The 15,236-nt window shown below is 34.5% G+C and overlaps 2 protein-coding genes across 2 annotated transcripts in view; both read left to right on the top strand.

Annotated features, from left to right (window-relative positions):
- The window catches only part of LOC149805298 (uncharacterized), a 32,215-nt gene extending 28,012 nt beyond the window's left edge, over window positions 1-4,203 (top strand). Inside the window, exons 3-4 of the mRNA XM_089936167.1 lie at window positions 314-347; window positions 3,334-4,203. Of these exons, the coding sequence (XP_089792293.1) occupies window positions 314-347; window positions 3,334-3,550 (251 nt within the window). The 3' untranslated portion in view covers window positions 3,551-4,203. The remainder of the gene's footprint in view (window positions 1-313; window positions 348-3,333) is intronic.
- Window positions 4,204-10,744: 6,541 nt separating this feature from the next.
- LOC149805297 (uncharacterized) overlaps window positions 10,745-15,236 on the top strand; it is a 29,153-nt gene continuing 24,661 nt past the window's right edge. Inside the window, exons 1-2 of the mRNA XM_089933936.1 lie at window positions 10,745-10,763; window positions 11,288-11,415. Coding sequence (XP_089790062.1) covers window positions 10,745-10,763; window positions 11,288-11,415 — 147 coding nt within the window. The remainder of the gene's footprint in view (window positions 10,764-11,287; window positions 11,416-15,236) is intronic.

Below are 15,236 nucleotides of genomic sequence, written 5' to 3'. Positions count from 1 at the left end.
ATCTTTTTTCTTGTGCTGTACATTCTCATATAGTTTTACTATTAAAGATGAGATTATGTTATTAAAAAATGTTTCAAGTACTGTGAATGAGCAATTTTCCAGGTTGATGTACTGATAAAATGTAATTTCTTGCAAAACCATGAAAATAAGTAAACCCAGAATAATGCTATTTAGTAACATTTTTTGTAAGTCTTCATACTAAGCATTGCTTAGAAGGAGATTAAATAATTATTTTAGCTTTACTTGGAAATCATTTATTGCCTACCTAACTGTGTTCTTTTAGCATTTAAATTTTTAAAATTTCTCATTTCAGGTATCGTTGGTCATGATTTGGATTTTAAAAAATGGTGAGTTTATGAACTGAGTACATAATAATAATAATAATAATAATGAGGACTTTGTATAGCGCCTAATCTTTAGAAGCTCTAAGCGCTTTACAACATTAGACAACACCTATAACATAAAAACATATATAATGATATGATTACAAAAACAAACACCATGAAATTAGAAAACATGAAAAACATGCTGCAAATATTTAAGGTAGGAAACATTATTAGGTCTTTAAGTTTGTTTTTGCAGTGAGATCATAATTTATTAATTCCATTTGCTAATACACATAAGAGCATGCAACTCTGTTTTCGTTAGGATACTGGTTACCCATTTCACAGGAAAATTGTATATTTTGTGAAGTTTGATCAATGTAAGCAACTATATGGATTCATTTGCACTTGATAAGCTTCACATTTGATGTTCAAACAAATAGAGAAAAATCATATAGTGCACTGGGAATAAGATCATCATATGCTTGTTCAGTTGAATTATTGTAAAAGAGGTTATTGTGCTTGAAGATAGTTGTTGTGGCCATGATAAGTGAAAAGAAGAATTCTGCAAAATTAGTCCATTTTTTCCAAGTGTTCCTAGTCCTACCAGAGTAAATGGGAGATTGCACAGTTTTTGCATTGAAAAGTATATATTTAATTTAAAAATTTAATCTTTTGGAATCTTGAAGCATGGAGGGTCAGTTTCCAAAATGGATAAAATTGGAGAAGGAACAATTTGCCAAACATGTATGGTAATTAAAGGTATGAGATAAGCACAAATTCAGCAGCATTGTTTAGTGTGCAAGGTAAAAAATAGGATCATTTACTTTATAGTAGATTAAATCAGTGAATCATGATGAAATACATCATGCACAATGGTGCTTTTTTTGTTGAATTTTGACAGATCTAATGAATATAGTGCATTTATTTAAATTTAAGTGACTTGCCAGAATGCAAAAATTAGGACTGTCAAACTTGCATTGAACTGTTTCTTCCAAATTGAATTTTGTTAAAATTTAAAGAATTTGCTTAAACCTGAGAGAAAAAATTCAGTTTCAGGGAGAACATGTTTAACTGTCAAGCCCTGCCACATTTGCCTAAAATACCTCCATGTCTTCACAATCCCCCTCCATCTTTTATTGGTAAACAATGTTGTGCTAATTTTCACTTCCATGTTTAGTATTTTGGGTTCAACCATGCAGTCACCATGTTCTTCATGCAAGTTGCAGCATTGCCTAACCAGCCTTAGACTTATGAATGCATACTGAAATCTTCAATACACAATTTTTGATTAACAGTTAGTGGTTAAGGTTGTCAGAGTTTGGGGATTTGTAAGTTGTGAGATAAAGCAGCAGATACATGCATATTTTTAGGAGATCAAAGATGGCAAATTGCAAGTATACAGAGTATTTAAGTTCTTGCATAGGTATCAGTACTGCTGCATGAATGCCTATGTGTGATGGTAATAAGTCAATGCGTTCTATAAAAAATGTAGCATTTAGACTAAAATGAAGCTAAAATAAACTTTTCATGCCATCTTCATTTTGGTGCTGATTTTAAAAAAATTCTCTAGCAAAACTTTAAATTAAGTTTTTGGGCTGTCAGCTAGCACAACTCCCACATGGAACAGAGAAAACAATCTCTGTTTGCATTTAAATTTTAAGAAAAAAAAGGGAATTTGTGTGTGTGTGTGTATATATATATATATATATATATATATATATATATATATATATATATATATATATATATATATATATATATATATATATATATATATATATATATATATACCACTGACTTGATAACTTGTGCCCAGACTACTTGTGTATTCTCACTTAATATGGGGTCAGGCGAGGATCATATTTTGTTATACTATAAAATACCCCCAAACATTTGGCCCCTATTCATGTGAAGAAATTTGTGATCAAATTTGGTAAATGAAATCTTGATACATTTATTTGTTTATAGTCAGAAATCGTTTTCATAGATATGGTTTATCATGGAGAAGATGGTTCCAGAGTATTGTATAAACTTAATATTCCTGATTTGGCACTCAGATATTTCCTCAAGGGTTTACTTACTTAAAGTCTGGATGATTTAAAACAACTTTTCAACATAAGCTCTAAGGTGTGTTTTACCCAATAGAATGAAGTTTGAAGGATGAAAAGTTTCACTATTAATTGCAATGAAATCATGGCATCAATATTTTATTAATTGAACAATTTTGAAAAACCTTGTTTTGAAAGTGACATTGTTTAAAAAAAATTTACCTTATTTTCTGAAAAAAAATCTAGTTTTGTTGTGAACCAACGACAAAGAGCAATACATAATGTTTTTGCATACACATCATGGAAGTAATAGCCCCTTGGTAGATGTTAGCAATCTTTCAGAGGTTGTATATGTTGAAAAAAACATAATTTATGCAAAAAAGTGAACAACTACATTAGAAAAATCTTTTTTTTGCAAATTCTTCCTAACATGATTATAAAACAAGTATTCAGCCATTAAAAAGCATTGTTACCCCATCCCACCCACCCCATTTTTTCTCAGTCACCAGCTGGGATGGCATCTCATCATTAATTCATTTGAGGTCCCTTTGTAACTTTCACCCTCATTTATTGAGTGGTCTATGTTTATGGATCCCATTGTGTTTGAGCGTTATCGATGGAAAGTTGGATATATATGCACTGGTATTAACTGGTATTGGTGAAGAATTGCAAGTGCATAGTTTTTCTGCTTGTAAAGCAAAGATTTCAGCTTGTATTAATTGCTTGCATGCTAGTGATGATTTCTAGCTCAGATAACGATGACTGTGTGCCATTGTTTGAAAGATGTGTAGGTTTTTTAAACCTGCTGTATGATTTGTGTTGAGGAATATGTGACCTGAGAACCTATTTACTCTTGTGTTTGTGTTTAAATGACATTGACTTTTAGCTGCTTGCATCATTTACCTTAATCTTAAAAGCTAAATTGTTATAAATTTGGATGAATTTTAATTTGGTTTCAGGTTTTCTTTTGTCATGACTCATCGTGGAGAAATCTTGCAAGTATATCACCCATTCAAGGAGGACAGTGAAGTCTTGGCCATGAAGAAAGGGTTTGCTGGTCTACTAGCATCAAAAATTTACACAGAGGAAGAGGTATTTGAACTAAAAGTCTGTTTATGGATCATTTTACTTAAGAAGGACACCAGTGTCAAAAAGTTAATATATTTTATGGTCTGACTTTTAAGGTGATAAGGAACAAATAATACTAGAACTATCCTGTTTAAACATTTTTTGGGAAAGTAGTACACAACTCCCTCGATAACTCACGAACCCGCTTATAGTGCAGTGTCAGGCTTGGATCCCATTTTATAAACCCGAAAATACCCCAAAAATTTATCCCTATTTGTTGAACTTGAAGGAAATCGCAATCAAAATTGGTTACGGAAACTTTGATGCATCGCTCGTTTTATCATTGAAAATGGTAGATATGACCTGGAAATTTTAATCAAAACTTTGAAATATCAACTTTAAAAATAGCTCTTACGATTTTTTACATTTTCTTTCCAAATGACATTTCTTGTACACCACAATTAACGCTATGTAAGGAAATTTCGATCAATGAAAATGTCACTTACACCAAGTGGAGGCAGTACTTTAAGAAATAAATACAAATTAAATAATGTTTTTATCAATTGAAATTTGTGTTCTAGTTCCAACTTTTAGTTCCTTTTAAGTGTAATTGTCATAAATGCAATGTGTCCTCTTGTAATTAAACGTAAAATGCGTCAATCTGCCGTAACAGCTATTTCCACGAGCGTTTCTCTGAGAACCTAATCACAGGTGCTCGACGCGAGCTTGATGTTAAGAAAAAAAAACAATTATCTAAAGGAAAAAAAATCATGCAGTGTGACAAAAATACCTTAAATTACCCTGATGACCCATTCTGACATAGGACCCACTCTATCATAATATATATATATATATATATATATATATATATATATATATATATATATATATATATATATATATATATATATATATATATATATATATATATATATATATATATATATATATATATATATATATATATATTCTGACATAGGACCCTCTCTATCATAATATATATATATATATATATATATATATATATATATATATATTATGATAGAGAGGGTCCTATGTCAGAATGGGTCATGGGGGTAATCTAAGGTAAGTATGACACTCTGTATGATTTTTTCCTTTAGATTATTATTATTTTCTTAACATCAAGCTCGCGTTGAGCACCTGTGAACCTAATTAAGTACCGACCGTGTTTTGATAACTGACTTCCGGAAGTATTTGTTGTATTGTTGCACTGAATTAAAAGCTGGCCCCTTTTGTATTATCATGTTAATTATGTCTTTTACATAAAAAAAAAGGAAGTGGAATAAAAGAAAAGTTAAAAGGCACAAAAATCGGACTAACTTAAAATCTAGTGGCCTCGGTCGTATGTCGGGTGAAATCACTTCATTTGATCAATCGAACACTGTAATAAATGTTATTGTGTATGTAACAGAAACTACCTTAAATTATCTGACTTTTTCATAACTGTGATCAAAGATAACAAGGCAGCCAAGCGAAATGAATACTTCATAAAATATAGAGCTTGATTTCACAGATATGGACCATTGTGGGAAGTGAGGTTCAGAGAATTCTTGAACTGGCATTTAGAGATATCCTCACGGATGATAAGAAATTTAATTATTACTTCCATTGAAATCACGACATCAACATTGTACTAATTGAACAAAAAAAAATATTGAGTTTTGACGTAGACATGTAACGAAATAAATTTCGCGTGTTTATGAAAAAGAGGAATCTTGTCTGGTCGTGTATCAACAGTTAGTCTAGTTCCCAAATTATGGACTACTGATTTGGCAAGATACTATTAAACACCACCATGGCAACCAGACTCATCAAGAAAACAAAAAGCAGTGACATAATACACAGATTTTTCGCGTACACGTGATGGTTGTTCAAACCAGTTGGAACAATCTTTCATATGTTGGATATTTTGAAAAAAAAATGTTATTTAAACAGAAAAACGAACAACTTCATTGGAAAAAGCGCATTATTAAAAATTATTATCGACGTGATTGTAAAATGAGGATTCAGTCATTAAACAGCCCAGTTCCCTAATGCCGGTCCCCCCCCCCCCATGGTTTTCTCTATGTCAAAGTGATTTTTTCCCAATTTTTAGAGGTCCCTCAGTAACTCGCGCCTCGCTTATAGTGCAGTCTATGTTTGTAGACCCCGTTATGCGTGAGTTATCAAGGGACAGGCGTATAAATAAACTTCTTTTGACGTATCTTCAGTTTAAATTGGTTTTTGTTCTGTGTGAATATTAGAGAAATTTTATTAGGTTCAATTTTTAGACAAAAGGGACTGTAGGTGAGCGTACAATTATTTAGTGATCTAACCCCATACTCCCCAGGTACACTTTTCTATGCTTTTACCTTTGCCCCCAATCTACATATAACTACACTTTTACCTTTGCCCCCATCTACATATAACTACACTTTTACCTTTGCCCCCATCTACATATAACTACACTTTTACCTTTGCCCCCATCTACATATAACTACACTTTTACCTTTGCCCCCATCTACATATAACTACACTTTTACCTTTGCCCCCATCTACATATAACTACACTTTTACCTTTGCCCCCAATCTACATATAACTACACTTTTACCTTTGCCCCCATCTACATATAACTACACTTTTACCTTTGCCCCCAATCTACATATAACTACACTTTTACCTTTGCCCCCATCTACATATAACTACACTTTTACCTTTGCCCCCAATCTACATATAACTACACTTTTACCTTTGCCCCCAATCTACATATAACTACACTTTTACCTTTGCCCCCATCTACATATAACTACACTTTTACCTTTGCCCCCAATCTACATATAACTACACTTTTACCTTTGCCCCCAATCTACATATAACTACACTTTTACCTTTGCCCCCATCTACATATAACTACACTTTTACCTTTGCCCCCATCTACATATAACTACACTTTTACCTTTGCCCCCATCTACATATAACTACACTTTTACCTTTGCCCCCATCTACATATAACTACACTTTTACCTTTGCCCCCAATCTACATATAACTACACTTTTACCTTTGCCCCCATCTACATATAACTACACTTTTACCTTTGCCCCCATCTACATATAACTACACTTTTACCTTTGCCCCCATCTACATATAACTACACTTTTACCTTTGCCCCCATCTACATATAACTACACTTTTACCTTTGCCCCCAATCTACATATAACTACACTTTTACCTTTGCCCCCATCTACATATAACTACACTTTTACCTTTGCCCCCAATCTACATATAACTACACTTTTACCTTTGCCCCCATCTACATATAACTACACTTTTACCTTTGCCCCCATCTACATATAACTACACTTTTACCTTTGCCCCCAATCTACATATAACTACACTTTTACCTTTGCCCCCATCTACATATAACTACACTTTTACCTTTGCCCCCAATCTACATATAACTACACTTTTACCTTTGCCCCCATCTACATATAACTACACTTTTACCTTTGCCCCCATCTACATATAACTACACTTTTACCTTTGCCCCCAATCTACATATAACTACACTTTTACCTTTGCCCCCATCTACATATAACTACACTTTTACCTTTGCCCCCAATCTACATATAACTACACTTTTACCTTTGCCCCCATCTACATATAACTACACTTTTACCTTTGCCCCCATCTACATATAACTACACTTTTACCTTTGCCCCCAATCTACATATAACTACACTTTTACCTTTGCCCCCATCTACATATAACTACACTTTTACCTTTGCCCCCATCTACATATAACTACACTTTTACCTTTGCCCCCAATCTACATATAACTACACTTTTACCTTTGCCCCCAATCTACATATAACTACACTTTTACCTTTGCCCCCATCTACATATAACTACACTTTTACCTTTGCCCCCATCTACATATAACTACACTTTTACCTTTGCCCCCATCTACATATAACTACACTTTTACCTTTGCCCCCATCTACATATAACTACACTTTTACCTTTGCCCCCATCTACATATAACTACACTTTTACCTTTGCCCCCATCTACATATAACTACACTTTTACCTTTGCCCCCATCTACATATAACTACACTTTTACCTTTGCCCCCATCTACATATAACTACACTTTTACCTTTGCCCCCATCTACATATAACTACACTTTTACCTTTGCCCCCATCTACATATAACTACACTTTTACCTTTGCCCCAATCTACATATAACTACACTTTTACCTTTGCCCCCATCTACACATTTCTACACTTTTACCTTTGCCCCAATCTACATATAACTACACTTTTACCTTTGCCCCCATCTACATATAACTACACTTTTACCTTTGCCCCCATCTACATATAACTACACTTTTACCTTTGCCCCCATCTACATATAACTACACTTTTACCTTTGCCCCCATCTACATATAACTACACTTTTACCTTTGCCCCCAATCTACATATAACTACACTTTTACCTTTGCCCCCATCTACATATAACTACACTTTTACCTTTGCCCCCAATCTACATATAACTACACTTTTACCTTTGCCCCCATCTACATATAACTACACTTTTACCTTTGCCCCCATCTACATATAACTACACTTTTACCTTTGCCCCCATCTACATATAACTACACTTTTACCTTTGCCCCCATCTACATATAACTACACTTTTACCTTTGCCCCCATCTACATATAACTACACTTTTACCTTTGCCCCCATCTACATATAACTACACTTTTACCTTTGCCCCCATCTACATATAACTACACTTTTACCTTTGCCCCCAATCTACATATAACTACACTTTTACCTTTGCCCCCATCTACATATAACTACACTTTTACCTTTGCCCCCAATCTACATATAACTACACTTTTACCTTTGCCCCCATCTACATATAACTACACTTTTACCTTTGCCCCCATCTACATATAACTACACTTTTACCTTTGCCCCCATCTACACATTTCTACACTTTTACCTTTGCCCCCAATCTACATATAACTACACTTTTACCTTTGCCCCCATCTACATATAACTACACTTTTACCTTTGCCCCCAATCTACATATAACTACACTTTTACCTTTGCCCCCATCTACATATAACTACACTTTTACCTTTGCCCCCATCTACATATAACTACACTTTTACCTTTGCCCCCATCTACATATAACTACACTTTTACCTTTGCCCCCATCTACATATAACTACACTTTTACCTTTGCCCCCATCTACATATAACTACACTTTTACCTTTGCCCCCATCTACATATAACTACACTTTTACCTTTGCCCCCATCTACATATAACTACACTTTTACCTTTGCCCCCAATCTACATATAACTACACTTTTACCTTTGCCCCCATCTACATATAACTACACTTTTACCTTTGCCCCCAATCTACATATAACTACACTTTTACCTTTGCCCCCAATCTACATATAACTACACTTTTACCTTTGCCCCCATCTACATATAACTACACTTTTACCTTTGCCCCCAATCTACATATAACTACACTTTTACCTTTGCCCCCCATCTACATATAACTACACTTTTACCTTTCCCCCCATCTACATATAACTACACTTTTACCTTTGCCCCCATCTACATATAACTACACTTTTACCTTTGCCCCCAATCTACATATAACTACACTTTTACCTTTGCCCCCATCTACATATAACTACACTTTTACCTTTGCCCCCATCTACACATTTCTACACTTTTACCTTTGCCCCCATCTACATATAACTACACTTTTACCTTTGCCCCCAATCTACATATAACTACACTTTTACCTTTGCCCCCATCTACATATAACTACACTTTTACCTTTGCCCCCATCTACACATTTCTACACTTTTACCTTTGCCCCCAATCTACATATAACTACACTTTTACCTTTGCCCCCATCTACATATAACTACACTTTTACCTTTGCCCCCATCTACATATAACTACACTTTTACCTTTGCCCCCATCTACATATAACTACACTTTTACCTTTGCCCCCATCTACATATAACTACACTTTTACCTTTGCCCCCAATCTACATATAACTACACTTTTACCTTTGCCCCCATCTACATATAACTACACTTTTACCTTTGCCCCCAATCTACATATAACTACACTTTTACCTTTGCCCCCATCTACATATAACTACACTTTTACCTTTGCCCCCATCTACATATAACTACACTTTTACCTTTGCCCCCATCTACACATTTCTACACTTTTACCTTTGCCCCCAATCTACATATAACTACACTTTTACCTTTGCCCCCATCTACATATAACTACACTTTTACCTTTGCCCCCAATCTACATATAACTACACTTTTACCTTTGCCCCCATCTACATATAACTACACTTTTACCTTTGCCCCCATCTACATATAACTACACTTTTACCTTTGCCCCCATCTACATATAACTACACTTTTACCTTTGCCCCCATCTACATATAACTACACTTTTACCTTTGCCCCCATCTACATATAACTACACTTTTACCTTTGCCCCCATCTACATATAACTACACTTTTACCTTTGCCCCCATCTACATATAACTACACTTTTACCTTTGCCCCCAATCTACATATAACTACACTTTTACCTTTGCCCCCATCTACATATAACTACACTTTTACCTTTGCCCCCAATCTACATATAACTACACTTTTACCTTTGCCCCCAATCTACATATAACTACACTTTTACCTTTGCCCCCATCTACATATAACTACACTTTTACCTTTGCCCCCAATCTACATATAACTACACTTTTACCTTTGCCCCCCATCTACATATAACTACACTTTTACCTTTCCCCCCATCTACATATAACTACACTTTTACCTTTGCCCCCATCTACATATAACTACACTTTTACCTTTGCCCCCATCTACACATTTCTACACTTTTACCTTTGCCCCCCATCTACATATAACTACACTTTTACCTTTCCCCCCATCTACATATAACTACACTTTTACCTTTGCCCCCATCTACATATAACTACACTTTTACCTTTGCCCCCCATCTACACATTTCTATGGTTTACACAGTATATACTATCAATAGGTTATATCTTCCAGTTAAATGTTGATTCATCGCATGGTAACCAAATGTAGGTCAAAACTAACAAATTATCTTTACCAACATTCAGTTTTAGTGACTCATTTCCTAATAGTAGACCATATAGATCTAAATTTAACCAACAAATTATGTGTAGAGGGGTTTTCCAAGTCTGTATCCAAAATGGCGATGTTGATTGATGGTAATACCACACTTTGATGGCCTTTTCACTTATTTAAGTTATAAGTGTAATGTTTTCTAAATATGATGCTGAAGTTTTATATTAATAATATCAATTCGTAATTCCATTATGTTCTTTATGTTGAAAATTACATTTCTAGAATGTACGGCGAATCATATCACATATGATACTGGAAGTCACATTTTATATATCCAAAGGGAATTCCCTGATTTTGTCATGGTGATTTTGTCTTCGTCTGTTGAATACAGTGATTTGTCTAGAAGTGAAAACAATTTTTCTGGATTCAGTTCTGATGAAATACCAGATTTTATAAATAATGATGCCATTTAAGATAATGGGTCTGAAATTTTTTCATCATATATCTACAATGTCATCAGACTCAAGTGACACTGATGATGATCAGCCAAATTGGTTTGCAGACATGCAAGATAATGACAGGAGTCCATTTACTCAGCAGTCAGGACCATCACTTAATTTACATGAAACAGCTCTAGAACTGGACTATTTCCATTAATATTTTCCAGTTGGAATTTTTTCAAAGATTGTAACTGAAACAAATAAATTTGCAGCTGAACAAGAGGCAGATCATGAAACCAGTGATCCAAACTGGACAGACACCAGTTTGCCCAAGATGTCTGCCTTTCTAGGCATGGTAATCTTTCAAATACTGCACCAAGCATGGAGAAAAGAGACGAAAAGAAAACAAATCTGGCTGTGTTATTTGCAGCTTTCAACTCTACACCTTAGATAGTTGCAGCCTGTTTCATCACAGCATGTTCACTGTAGAGGAGTAATTATGATGTGCTCCAATATAATCATAGAAAGTTTTCATTATTGTATTGTTTGGGTATTTTTCCTCAACATGAAAGTCTGAAAACAAGAGATTTCCTAAATAGTTGATATTTTTATTCGAGATCAACTCTTCAATGAAATGAAATATCATTAGGCATTTTTATTTTCTTACATACACATGTATGACTATATAGAGCTACCTATCTGTAACCACATCATTAATGACATATAACAAGAACACATTTTAAAATATTATAATAAAGTTGGAGTATGCACATTTGGTTATAGTGCCCCGTTTTAAGGAATTCTTAGATTTGTGTGATTATACTTGTGTGACTATTGGAATTCGGTGCAATGGAAATATCCTTAGCCTGAAATAATTAGCTACTTACTAGGAGTAAACGTCACAGAGTGAAGTGTTAGTGAGTTTCCATGATGCCATGGTTCACTAGTAGTGAATTCAGGCCAAAACCACATGAATGTCCCTGGTAGATAGTCCATATTAAAATCTAGTGGTGTACATTGGTGGTGTGACTGCAGTGGTAGTATTTACAGTAGGAAACCAGTAAATTACACAAAGGAATAAATACCAAGGGACTCGGCAGATACCATTTATGTCACCATGGTGGCAAATGTGGTGCAGTTATACTGCAAAATGTGCCTGGAAACTATTGGTTGACTGGCCTAGGGTGGAGTAGTTAAAATAGTTCCCAGTGTTAGGGGACACTCGTATAGTTTCTACGGCATGAACGGCTGGCAGTACAGGAACCTGATGAAGATAAACCATGCAGATGTGCAGTTGATAGATATTTGGCAGGTTGTTTTATCTGTGGTCTTGCATTGATTAGAGTAAAATTTAGGCATAGAATGGACACATCAGACTTTCTAATTTACAACTGAAATTGTATGGAAGTCTTTGGAAAGTTGGGGTAAACATATGACTTCTAGCGAAAGTAGTATAAATAATCGTGCCAGGGTTTTGACAACCGCTCAGTCAGGTATAGACCCCTGGCATGTAACAATATGTTTGTAATAGCCTTTAATATGCCCAAGTATGGAAAACAGGCCAAATGAATGAACAGCTTGAGAAATATGTTTTTGTGAAAGCAAATTAATTGCACATGAAGAATCTATAATTAATAACACCTAAAGTACAAAAAGTTTCAGGTTCCAAATATATAATAACAGCAAAACTTTGATGTTTAATTTCATTGATGTCGACAAAACATTACCTTAGCTAGTCTGTCTTTGAATGAAATAGATCCCTATTTCCAATGAATCATACTACAACCAAGATTGAAATGGTGCCATGCATGCCCTGTGGGTGCATCTATTTTTAGAAACAGGGATTTTTTAAATATGACTTCACGTGCTTTAATTTTGTTGCAAAAAAATTATTGCAGATTATAGGTTTTAAAAATTAGTTTGTACTTGTAATACTGCTGCTTATTGGTTAGACCTGATTTGCCTTATTTTATTATAACAAACTAAGTGATGTAAGAAAACAACATTGACCTTATATAGCACATTGAATTCTCCAACTTTGCATTGTCAAATAAATTTAGAACCATAATTTTTTTAAATAGCTAAATATTCAATAACAGAAGGTTTATATTATGTTTCTTATAAATTCAATATTATCCTTGATGTGCCCAAGGAATTACAAATACAGCAAATATAATGTCTGCCATTATTACCTAATTGCTGGTTAAATGATGTGTGTGATGTGTTGTGATTTGGATTTTTAATGTAACTTTAACAATTTTTCAGTCATATCGCTACGATGTCTGCAATGCGGCAGTTTATAGTGATGTCTAGCATTGAGGCATCATGCTGCAGACATGTAGCATGATGTCCCACCCAGTCACATTATCCTGACACCAGGCCGACCAGTCCTAACACTAACCTCTTAATGCTAAGCGCCAAGCAAGGCAGCTGTTAGTACCATTTTTGTAAGTCTTTGGTATGACTCAGCCGGGGATCGAACCCACGACCTCCCACATCCAAGGCGGACCCTTTACCTCATAGAGTTGATGTCTTTTCAGCCCCCCGATACACATGTAGCTAAGTTACTCAGTGCAGTGCACTATAAATAGAACACCTGTTGCCTATTCGACTCCATACACATAGGCCTGCCTGCTAACTGTTAAGAAGTGTAGTGTATGTTACATTTAACAGCAATTTTAACCATTTTACATTTTTGGTACACATTTATTATGTATGATCAAATTTAACAGTAAAGTCCGATCGTTATAGCAGTGTAATTATTTTTCACAGAAGAATTTTGTTATGTGCTTTAAAATCTTGAGAGAACTTGTTCACTATCAAGTCAGTGAAGCCGCATGACCAACCATAGCTAACATTTCTCTTACTCAAAATTTACAAGTTCTTTGTCTGTGTCTACATCACTAAGTCATCTGAATTTGATAATTTATAAAAACTAATTGCTACCTACTTCAATATCAGAGCCTTTACCTAAGTTATTGAATCTTTCATAGTTGTGATTCTAATCATGAAAACTTCGTAAGTACTGAACGAAATCTGCGACCTCCATTTTGGAGAAAACAGCAACCACGTGATCTGACCTAAAGGTCATTCTCAGCAATGAATGATGTATCTAATAGGGGGTTTTCCCCAAAGGTGGCACTACAAAAACCTGCTAAAAATGGCCAATGTTTACAGCAGGCATCAAAAGACGCTTCCATGTGAATGGAGTAAAGGCGTCTAAAGGCGCTTCCATGTGATTGGAGTAGAGGCATCCAAAGGTGCTTGCATGTGTTGAGTCTGTGACCAGAGAAAAATTTCTATTGCTACTGCTTCACCACATGACAGTCTTTCTTCAACAAATATTATTATATGCTCATTTTTGTCTCCAATAAATTTACATTGTCAGAAGCATGCAATATTTTTTCATATTGGAATCATATGCATGACACGTGTGCCCAATAGTGTATTAGGAAATAGTTTGTAAACAAATCATGCACATTCATTTAGTAGACGCTTTATGGTTTGGTTGATTAAATTTGTTTTGTGGACTGCCACACACTAGCTGCTTTGCAATATTCTGCATTCACAGTTTTGATACAATGTTTCAGATTTAAGCTAGCGATAGATGCCAGACAGGTCATGAAATTGCTGGGTCCCTACAAAATAACATGCAACTGACAAGGCATAAATGTCTTCTTTAGCTGGTAATAAGAATGGCCAAAAATATACTTACAGTTTTACATCCTGAATTTCCCCAAAATGTACTTTCTTATTTCTGCACATCTCATTTACATGACCCATGTCATGGGTTCAAAAGCTTGATTACACATTTCAAAATTGTACTTTAATTTCAACTATATTCCAATTGCAATTACATCCTCGTTACTGCACTCAAAATGAAATAAACATTATATTCCATAGTGTCTTTTCGATAATTACAATTGAGAGATTTCATATTTTTCCCACATTATAATTCCAAACATTCAATAACAGAACAGAAACACACTTGCAGACAGTCAACATGCTGCTCCCTCACTGCTGAAATTAGATGAACTTCATGTAAAACTGCCAAAGTCATTATCATGAAATTTAGCAGAATCGACAAAAATAACAAAATCTATTCATTCCAGACTAAATGGATAAGTTGTTACAATGTGCTTTCATTCACAATATGACTCTAAATTTCAATATTAA

This window comes from Sinohyriopsis cumingii, chromosome 2 (assembly GCF_028554795.1).
Source record: "Sinohyriopsis cumingii isolate HCF-2022 chromosome 2, ASM2855479v2, whole genome shotgun sequence".
NCBI classification, from domain to species: Eukaryota; Metazoa; Mollusca; class Bivalvia; order Unionida; family Unionidae; genus Sinohyriopsis; species Sinohyriopsis cumingii.
This window is presented reverse-complemented; position numbering and strand designations above follow the sequence as displayed.